Source organism: Sparus aurata, chromosome 19 (genome assembly GCF_900880675.1).
Source record: "Sparus aurata chromosome 19, fSpaAur1.1, whole genome shotgun sequence".
NCBI lineage: Eukaryota > Metazoa > Chordata > Actinopteri > Spariformes > Sparidae > Sparus > Sparus aurata.
Genome location: NC_044205.1, coordinates 27602759 through 27612170, shown reverse-complemented (window position 1 = coordinate 27612170; position 9412 = coordinate 27602759). Strand labels below are relative to the sequence as shown.

Below are 9412 nucleotides of genomic sequence, written 5' to 3'. Positions count from 1 at the left end.
TATTCAGTTAAGAATGCCTCACGCAGCGCCGACCGGACTCTTTACTCTCTGTTTTCTCACCAGCTCATGAAGCCGAAGTACCGCTCCATGTCGTACCCGTGTCTGCTGCAACCGAAACTCGCGAGAAGCGAAACATTCCCAACTGCGTCTGGCAAAAGCATGGTCGTTACCACTTGAAGACGTGTTAAATTCCTAACGGTTAAGTCTATCAGTCCGCCACTGTGTCAGGATTAGCCAATGATTTAAAAGTGTATAAGGCTTGTTGCCTTCAGTGCTAGACTTTGTTGAATGAATTAGAAGAGGTGGTTGGGTGATTCAGTTTATTTTATAACAGTTAAGTAAGGGAAAATCATTAAGTCAGTATTAAAAGTAAAATGATGAATATTTCTAAACTGGGATGGTGACCCTCGATTTGTGTTATTTCTATCCAAAATCTGCAGTGATAGGTGTGTACAACTCTGACTTCAGATTTTATCCGGTGCACATGAAGGCAGCATGGCTGTTCATCATGAAATCAAGTCACTTTTGTTGTTTGCTTTGTTGTTGTGTGTTTGACAGGAATGTCACCTTAAAACTGGCAGGAAACAACCGACTGAGACGTGTACAGCGACTTGATGACAAAGACGTTCTCGCTCTCTCAAAATGTCTGAGAAACAACACATGTGTGACAGGTGAGCAGTCAGGTTTAGGCGAGCACCTTAACTTGGACGTTCTTCAGGATTTCAAACAGTTTTTTGTGTCAGCAGGTCTTGACGTCAGGTACAACAACATAACAGATGAAGGGGCTGGACACCTAGCTGACCTCTTACAGGTAAGCTAAATGTGTCAGATTTAGTTTAAATAAAAAATAGTTATGTTGTTCTTCTTTGTTGTATTTCATCACCTCTGTTCCAGTTGTGTTGTTTTGTTTATGGATCTGTTTTCACTGAGCAGGAGGACAGCTCAGCTTTACTCTCTCTGGACCTGATGTACAACAACATCCAGACAGACGGAGCTGACGTTCTCGCCAAGAGTCTGCAGGTTCATATCTCCTCCCCTCCTCCTCTCACACACACACACACACACACACACACACACACACACACACACACACACACACACAAAGGAAAGGAAAAGGAAATCCTTTCAGCTTGCCGTGAAGTTTTTTTCAACAAACTCCCAGAAAAGAACAAAACCAGCAATGTGTTACTCTTTCCCTCAGTACTTTCTGACTTCCTGTCTGTGGCTTTCAGTCTCGAGCCCATCGGTTCCTGCTGAAGATGTAAATGTAAAAAAAAGATGTAAAAAGCAGCGGAATAATCCAAATTTGATGCTCTAGTGAGTATTTGTGGTGCAGGACTGTGTACATTAGTTTGAGTCAAGATCATTGACTGTATAAAAAGATGGATGACATGACGCTTCCTCAAAAGTGAAGCCAAAACATCTCAATGGCCTCCTGCTGGCTGCAGCACATCATCCCCTGCGTCTCAGCAGATGGAACAAACTGCAGTGTTGTGTTCACAGTAATCAAGGAACGATTTTAAAGATTGACCCAAAGTAATGATTTCCCCATCTCTCTCTCTCTCTCTCTCTCCCTTCAGTGTAACAGCACCTTGCTCTCCCTCGGACTGTCAGGTAATAAGATTGAGAACAGAGGAGCCATGCACCTGGCCAGCATGCTGCAGGTGAACGACACCCTGAAGGAGCTGGAGCTGGCTGACTGCGACCTGGTAAACACACACAGACTCCTGTGATTTAATGCTCATATTTTTGGGGTCAGCTTGGTTGTTAGTCGTCCTGGTTTCCCAGTTGGATTTCAAACGTCAGACAGAAGCCGGCCTCTCTGACCTGCCTCTGTCCCTGCAGGCCACTCAGAGTGTGATAGCGTTTGCCATCATGCTGAAGAGCAACAGCAGTCTTCACTCTGTAGACATCAGCCGGCCGCTGCTCTTCAGCCACCAGGTCCAAACACACAGCATCACAGTGGTGTATTATATAAACATGATTCAGATAGAACATCTGTCGTGGACGGTTGTTTGACTCTGACCTGGAGCTCTCTGTCTGTCTGTCTGCAGGAGGAGTGGGCGGTGCACTTCTCAGAGATGCTGGTGCTGAACAGCAGCCTGGTGGAGCTCCACCTGGGGAAGATGGGGATGACTGACACCGGGATGGAGAGGCTGACTGAAGGCCTGCTGCTCAACCACAGCCTGCGCTACCTGGACCTGCGCTGGTAGGAACAGAACATCCTCTACGTCACATAAACTCTGACCGCTGGTGTTTCTCTGTGAAATCCCTCTGATCCTCTGGATAGACGGACTGTATTTCATCTGGTCTCTGTTGTCCTGCAGTAACCGTGTGACTCGTGACGGCGTGCGTCTTCTCGCCAAGGTGCTGAAGCAGAACCCGACCCTGGAGGTCATAGATCTGTCGTACAATCGGATTGAAGATGAAGGTGCTGTGTACCTGAGCGAGGCTGTGTCCGGGCCAGGCAGCGTCCTGAGAGAGTGAGTCCTGCACACTCAGACAAACATGGACTCTGCAAACTGTAGATATCCAAGTTAAAGGGACATTTCAATTGCTTTTAATAACAGTTGTATTTTGGGCTGCCATGGTGGATCTGAACCTTTTGGACTGACCTTCTTAAATGAGGCACTGACTATTTTAAACCCCCATAACTTAAGTCTGGTTCCTTCTCAGATTTGTCTCACTTGAAGGACTTTTAACGGTCAGAACAGAATAATCATAAGACTGTCTGTCTGTCCGTCTTCAGGCTGTCTGTCAGCAGTAACAACATCAGGACGGAGGGTCTTCTGTCTCTGGCTCAGGCCATGAAAGTTAACCCAACTCTGAGCCACATCTACATCTGGGGAAACCACCTGGAAGAGCCGGTCTGTCAGGTAACACACACACACAGACGTTTTCAACATATTCTTGCTGAACTGTAACAGATACACTGTCTACGTCATATATTATGTGTATGATTTTAACTCTCCTTCTCCCGTCAGGCCTTCAGCGAGCTGATGACCAGCGGCCGTCTGCCTCCAGAGCAGACAGACGTCAGCGCCTACGATGTGGACGGTCAGGTGTTTCTCGCTGAGCTCACCCACAGTTTGAGGAGACACTATTTGAGGACAGACAGCGACGGTACAGACGCATCCGACCGCCTCCAACACTGCAGCAGACCCGACTCCACCTCTCCTCCACAGATGGAGAGTCAGCAGCTTGTTCCCATGCAGCCCTGCTAGACTCTCATCAGCCTCCTCACATCCACCAGCATCCCACACTGAGACTGAGAACCGATTACTAAATGTACACACGTCAACAGAAGAAAAGAAAACACTTCAAATGAGCGACAGAGAAAGAAGTCATGAAACTGATGAAATAATACATTCTGTGAGATTTTTTTTTAATAAAGGTGAATCCAAATATACATTGTCTCTTATTTACAATATGTTTAGTGCATAGATTAAAGAGTGCATCATGTAATCCATCTGAGTTCATCACATATTTTATAAAACTGGGTGATTAACTCAACCTCACTGTTACCAACCTGCAGACTGGAGGTTTCCCAGCTTTCATTAAACTCTACAAGCTACATTTTTCACTTACATTACTCTCGATCTTAAAAATTAGCACCTGACATGAGAATTTCCACTTTCCAACAGTTCATCATATCGCACACATGTAAGGCAAAACATCAGTTTGAGTATTTTATGATTATTGTTATTAATACGTTTACATAACTTTACCAAAACCCCGAGCAGCAAGTTATTCATTTTTGTTTTGTTCTTTTAAATTTCACTGATCTTTTTTATCCTGTGACACAAGTGAGAGGAAAAACAGTTTAATTTAATGATTCTTTTTTCTTTTTTAAACGCTGAAATATGGAAGCACAGAGAGAGAAGTAAGAAAAATAGTTCTGGTGATCCATTTGAAAGTTTTTTTTTCATCGGTGTAACAAGTTTAAAACAAGTTTTACTGCTATAAATTTTCTATCTTCTACTTTAAAAAAAAAATTAAAAAAAAGTAAATATATTTTTTTTCTCACTTGTCTCTCAGGGCTTCTGTATTCCATAGATGGATAAAGAAACAAAAATTTACTCTTAAAAATGATCCTGGCAAAAAAATGTCCTTTTACGAAGGAGAGAAAACAATTTAAATCAGACTTTGAAAATGTATAACCTTATTCTTTTTTTTCTATTTTGCATCTAAGAATGTTTTTTGAATTTCCTCTCCAGGCTTCCGTAGTTAAGAATCATGTTTTATAAAACTGTCTGTGCAGCAGGATATAAACGAGGTCATGACAGATGAAGCTCCACAGTCAAACGTCTCATCGTGGTATTATATTTGTTCAACTCTGTTAAAAGTATTTTAATCACACGATTGTTAAATATCCAAAATATTTTGTCTAATTTACCAAAAGAAAACTACACGTGACAGTTACAAAGTGCATTAATGTGTCTATTTAGTGTTTTTAATTAAGTGTCCTTCATTAGTGACGTGTGACATCAGATGAGCAGCATCTTCAGGATCTACTCCTCTGGGCTCTCCTGATTGGTCGCCACTGCTGCGTCCCTATTGGGTGGATCCCACTCCAGCATCACGCTCCTCTTCCTCAGGCTGTGGCTCAGCTGCCGTCTGTCCTGAGAGCTGATCGTCCAGCGCTGCAGCGCCAGGCGAGTCAGCGCAGGAAGTCGAGGCAGAGCGCCGAGCAGCGCCGGCAGCCACGCCGAGCAGGAAGCAGAGGTCAAAGGTCGCAAGCTGAGATCCACGTCCTCCAGCGAGCCCAGGCCTCCTGCTGCCAACAGGGCGGACCAGCCTTCATCACCCACGGAGCCGTTGTAGGACAAGTCCAGCACCCGCAGAGAGGACAGACATCCACGCTTGCACACAGCAGCTGCACCAGACAAAGATGGAGGACCGATCAGTGATTATTGATCAGCAATAATACAGCAGAGTTGTTTTTTACAGCAGATTAAACTGACCCACGGAATCCATCCATCATTGATTTTACTATTTATAACATGTATATATATTTGCGTCAGTGTGTGTGTGTGTGTGTGTGTGTGTGTGTGTGTTACCCAGGTGACGCAGGTCGTCTGTGGTGAGGTCACAGCTGCTGAGGCGGAGCTCCAGGATGACTGACGGCTGCAGAGCGTCCAGGAGCAACGCCAAGCGACCACCAACCACTTTACACCAGGAAACATCCACGCTGCGCAGGTACGGCACGGCCAGGGCTGACACACACACACACACACACACACACACACACACACACACACACATTGAAAGTTAATGATACATGTATATACGTATCTGTATCTGATTGTGGGTAAAGTGCTGCAGTAGTATCAGCAGTGCTGTCTGACCCAGAGCAGTGAAGGACTCTGCGTTCAGGCTGCAGTTGTTGAGCGGCAGACGCCTCATCTGTGTCAGAGGGAGGGCGGAGACCAGCGAGTGGACCACGCCCACTGCCTCCTTATTGGACGACACGTCGAGCTCCGTCAGCGCCGTCAGAGAGGGAAGCACCTGGACTGGAGACAACGAGTCACATGACCTGATCCTCACCGCTGACTGTCACTCACATCAGTCACACACACACACACACACTCACTCAGGGCTTCCAGGTCGGCGTGCGTCAGACAGCAGAGGTGAAGGTCGAGGCTCTCCAGGTGTGTGAGGTGAGCCAGGTGTGCGGAGAGCCGGTCCAGTCCTCCAGACAGACTTTTGTTGCAGGACAGGTCCAACTCTCGCACTGAGGGGAGGCAGTGGAGCGAACCACCTGCAGGACGAGGAGGGGGAGGAAACAGATGGAATAAAACCAAAGCTGTCTGTCACGTTTACTGACAGAAAACTGAAGATTTCTCACTCAGAGCTTCGAGGCTGTCCGCCGTCAGACCGCAGGCCTGTAACCGCAGCGTGGTGAGGGAGGCAGCGTGACAGAGCGAGGAGGTCAGCACTCTGAAGCCGCCGCCGCCGCCGCCGCCGTCCACTTCCTGTGTGAGCTGAGGATTACAGGAGACATCCAACACACAGAGTCTGTGGAGCGCAGACACCATTCCTCCTGAAAGAGAGCGATGCATGAGTGTAACAATCACATATGTTCTATGGGTGCTCTCCACTGGCATTATGGGAAATGTAGGAAATGGCTAAACAGAAGATAAAGAAGGTTTCTTCATTAAAATGTACGTTAAAGTCAGTACCCAGTGCAGCAGCATCAGCCGCAGTGAGCTGGCAGGCGACCAGGTGGAGCTCCCTCAGTGACGGGGGAGGTTTACCCAGCAGGCTTTGCAGGGCGCCACCCCCGACGCCACTGTTCCACGATACATCAAGGCTCTCCAAGAAAGACAGGCAGCCGAGAGCTTCACCTGCACGAACACACCCCATCGGTCAGCGGCTCCGGATCAGAGCAAAACCTGATTCAACATATGTAATGATGACCCACCCAGTGCCGTGATGTCATCGGCGCTCAGCCTACAGCCGCAGAGCTTCAGCGCTCTGATCCCGCCCACATGTTGGAGGTGAGAGGTCAGCGCTTCCAGACATCCGCCAACCAGCTCGTTCCAGGAGACGTCCAACTCCTCCAGCTGAGGGAGAACCTGCAGCAACGTGGCTGAGAGGAGAAGAAGAAGAAGGTATCTGTTCAACTATGAAGCCCAAACTGGAAGATCCAGACAGATCCAAAGGAGGAGATGATGACTGGGTTTATGTTTTTGGGTGAACTGCTCCTTTAAAGTTAAAACCACTACCCAGCTCCAGCAGGTCTGTGGCGGTGAGATCACAGTGAGCCAGGCGGAGGCTCCTGCTGTCGGCTTTCTTCCCGAGTCTCTGCAGGAAAACTCTCACTCGGCCCCAGCCGCCGTCCCGCTCGCCGTCTGTCGCGTCAGCAGCAACTGAAACACAAACACACATCACACACATCCGACTGTTTCATCACCTCTCACCTCTGTTGTCATCTTAAATCAAACGTCTTCCTCTCCTCTTACGTTGGTCTGTGCACGTCTTTGTAAACACTGCAGCTGTTACAGTATAGATTCATGTTTACAGTCTAAAAGAAAGAGATCTCTACATATGTTTTATCAGACTTTATTATGTGTTTCAGCTGCTTTAAGCTATGTAGACTATTTGTATTATTATTTTTTATTTATTCTAGGATGACCATCAACATCCGGTGAAGGGACTGCAGGTGAAAACTAACTCAGGTGCACTTACATTTGTTTTTAATGTCAATTAATGTACACAGAAATAAAGAATTAAAGAATGAAAATGTTCCATAAATGAGGCTGTGAGGATCCACCTGAGCTCTGTCCTCTCTCCTCCCGGGCCTCCGCCTCTCCGTCCTCGGGGATCCCCGTCCGGTCCGAGCTCCAGGACAGCAGGCGTCCCAGCGGCTTCCTGTCTGAGTTCGTTCGCTTCCTGCGGATCTGGCTCATGATGACGTCGAGAGGGGAGCGCCTCTGACTGCCGCCGTCCCGCCCCCGCTGACCCTCTGACCAATGAGAGGCAGGAAACAGTTTAGAATGGACAAAACAAAAAACACCTTTAGGTGTCCTTTAAATCAAGATGACGTGATTATAAATGCTTTAAGTTAAGGGTGTTTTTGAAGGTATTCATTTGTGTTGTGACCTGGACTTGTTTGATCCCTACAGGTGAAATAAGGTGAGGCTAAAGATACAAAGAGGATATAAAACAGAGCAAATAGAAGCAATATAAGCTTCCAGAAATAATAATAAAGTTATCTAAAATGTGCCTGTTCTCAAATTTAAGTAGAAACCCCGACCGAGTGTAAAGAAGTTTATCATGAATGAAGAAGAGGTGAAGAAAAGAGGTGTATTATGTATTGTAAGTTAAACAATTGATTAAAAAGGTGCTTTAATAACGAGATCCTCCATGAAAATATAGTTTAAAGCTGCTACATTTTACCTAATGAATGACTTGTATGTGACATTAGTGTGTAACTATGAAAAATGCTTGAATTTGGAATCATTTTCATCATTTTATTTAATTGCATTTTGGGCTTTTTCCCCCCTTGATTTAATTTACAGTATATCTGTTCATAGTTACTACATGTGTGGAGGGATTCAGATCCGTTACTTCAGTAAAAGTACTGTAACAGTAATCTGTTACAAATCGAAGTGAAAGCAGCCATTCTGCAGCCATTAGTTGATTAATGTGTTGGTCGATTGATTATCGAGTTATTCAGTTATATTTCAGCCAAAAATGCCAAATTTAACATTTGATAATTAAACGTTTGTACAGAAGTGATTTAATCTCAACATCACAGCGTGATTCCAGTAAAAGCTGACAGAGAACAAAGTCATTATCAGAGTAAATCTCTGCAGGAACGTTTTCATTCTTCATCCAGACTAACAGTCTTCTTACCTGCAGACTCCATGTTGGAAGAGTTGAGCTCCAAAAACAAGAGAAAAATCAGAGTAATTAAAAAAATAAAGAAAAGACGAGTGTGTTTCTACACGGTGGTGCGTTCACGGTCCGTGTGTCTGCAGAACATGAAGACATAAAACAAAAACAGGTCACATGACTGGATCACCTGCACGAGCTGCCAGCAGTCACTGAACCTGCTGCAACAATAATCTGAACTCAGTCTTTACTTTCACACTTTCTTCTTCTTCTTCTTCTTCCTCATCTGCGTGACGTCCTGTCTCGTGCCCGTCAGGTGGATCATCCCGGAAGTGCGAAATAAATGTCCACACCTGTGCTGGAGGAGTGTTCAGATGTTTTGCTTCTGATTGAATTATACTTATTAACGCATTAATGTGTTTATCACTTTGATGTTGCAGCTGTTCGCGGTGGATGATTACAGTTAATTAATAAATACATTTTATTGTCTGTGTATTTGTACTGAACTGATTTCCACTCAGCTTGGATGGAGTCAGGCACGTGACGTCCCACGTGCCCTCCTGTCAGGTGTGTTTTATATTGTGTCCTATAACTTTTTCTATCTGTTCTCTTTTTATCACTCCTTTAATGGTAGAAAGCTTTATGTCTGAGAATAAAAGGACATAAATGTTGAAGAATATAAAAGCATGCATGATTAAACATCATAACTTTGTTCAGCAGTGCAGAGAACATGAAGCTGGAGCCAACATGTTTCACATTTATAGTTTGAAAAGTGACTTAAACTAAAAATCAGTTACCAAACTAGTTGTCAGTTAATTATAGAATAGACCCCATTGACTTTGACCCAGGTCCTGATAACGGGACGGGTCCAGGAGTCATTTCTCATCATCTTTAACATTGTAAGATAAACTATAAAGAACTAAATATTGGACTAGATCAAATTCAAATCAAGAACTTGAACCGATCCAGTAATTAATTTTGACCTCTAAGAACGTCTAATATAAAACTGATCTGAGCTGGAACAAATAAAATGTTTGCTATATTTGTACAACACAACAACAAACCGATTATA

At 45.0% G+C, this 9412-nt stretch overlaps 3 protein-coding genes and 1 long non-coding RNA gene across 5 annotated transcripts in view; 3 read left to right on the top strand and 1 right to left on the bottom strand.

Moving 5' to 3' along the window:
• The window catches only part of LOC115569822 (phospholipase D1-like), a 17359-nt gene extending 17182 nt beyond the window's left edge, over nt 1–177 (top strand). The window contains exon 18 of the mRNA XM_030397988.1: nt 64–177. Within this exon, the coding sequence (XP_030253848.1) occupies nt 64–177 (114 nt within the window). The remainder of the gene's footprint in view (nt 1–63) is intronic.
• A 326-nt stretch (nt 178–503) lies between these two features.
• On the top strand, nt 504–3406 carry lrrc34 (leucine rich repeat containing 34). Of its 2 annotated transcripts, none has more exons than XM_030398178.1 (9): nt 504–671; nt 747–811; nt 934–1020; nt 1581–1709; nt 1846–1941; nt 2055–2209; nt 2328–2483; nt 2750–2876; nt 2985–3406. In XM_030398178.1, exons 1-9 carry the CDS (start codon nt 509–511, stop codon nt 3222–3224), a joined length of 1218 nt encoding a protein of 405 aa, XP_030254038.1. In that variant the 5' UTR covers nt 504–508; the 3' UTR covers nt 3225–3406. The 2 variants fall into 2 exon arrangements, with proteins under 2 accessions (XP_030254038.1, XP_030254037.1); XM_030398177.1 differs by having other exon boundaries at nt 744–811.
• Nucleotides 3369–8500, bottom strand: lrrc31 (leucine rich repeat containing 31). The gene is made up of 10 exons (XM_030398149.1): nt 8362–8500; nt 7277–7468; nt 6729–6872; nt 6425–6592; nt 6183–6347; nt 5849–6043; nt 5594–5761; nt 5349–5513; nt 5061–5216; nt 3369–4876 (listed from the first exon to the last, which is right to left on the bottom strand). The coding sequence occupies exons 1-10, from the start codon at nt 8372–8374 to the stop codon at nt 4512–4514; spliced, it is 1731 nt and encodes a 576-aa protein (XP_030254009.1). The 5' UTR covers nt 8375–8500; the 3' UTR covers nt 3369–4511.
• LOC115570018 (uncharacterized) lies at nt 5074–7863 on the top strand. Its single transcript, XR_003981677.1, has 2 exons — nt 5074–5199; nt 7133–7863. It is a non-coding gene; the product is annotated as an uncharacterized LOC115570018 (long non-coding RNA).
• Nucleotides 8501–9412: the final 912 nt, after the last annotated feature.

Excerpts from the sequence above, each read along its gene's own strand:
- lrrc34 (XM_030398177.1), top strand. The coding sequence starts at position 509 with ATGAAATCAAGTCACTTTTGTTGTTTGCTTTGTTGTTGTGTGTTTGAC. Across the intron at positions 812-933 it reads ACCTAGCTGACCTCTTACAG|GAGGACAGCTCAGCTTTACT; the intron begins GTAAGCTAAATG and ends TTCACTGAGCAG. Across the intron at positions 1,942-2,054 it reads CGCTGCTCTTCAGCCACCAG|GAGGAGTGGGCGGTGCACTT; the intron begins GTCCAAACACAC and ends GTCTGTCTGCAG.
- lrrc31 (XM_030398149.1), bottom strand. Across the intron at positions 6,593-6,728 it reads CACAGACCTGCTGGAGCTGG|CCACGTTGCTGCAGGTTCTC; the intron begins GTAGTGGTTTTA and ends TTCTCCTCTCAG. Across the intron at positions 6,348-6,424 it reads CGATGACATCACGGCACTGG|GTGAAGCTCTCGGCTGCCTG; the intron begins GTGGGTCATCAT and ends GTGTTCGTGCAG.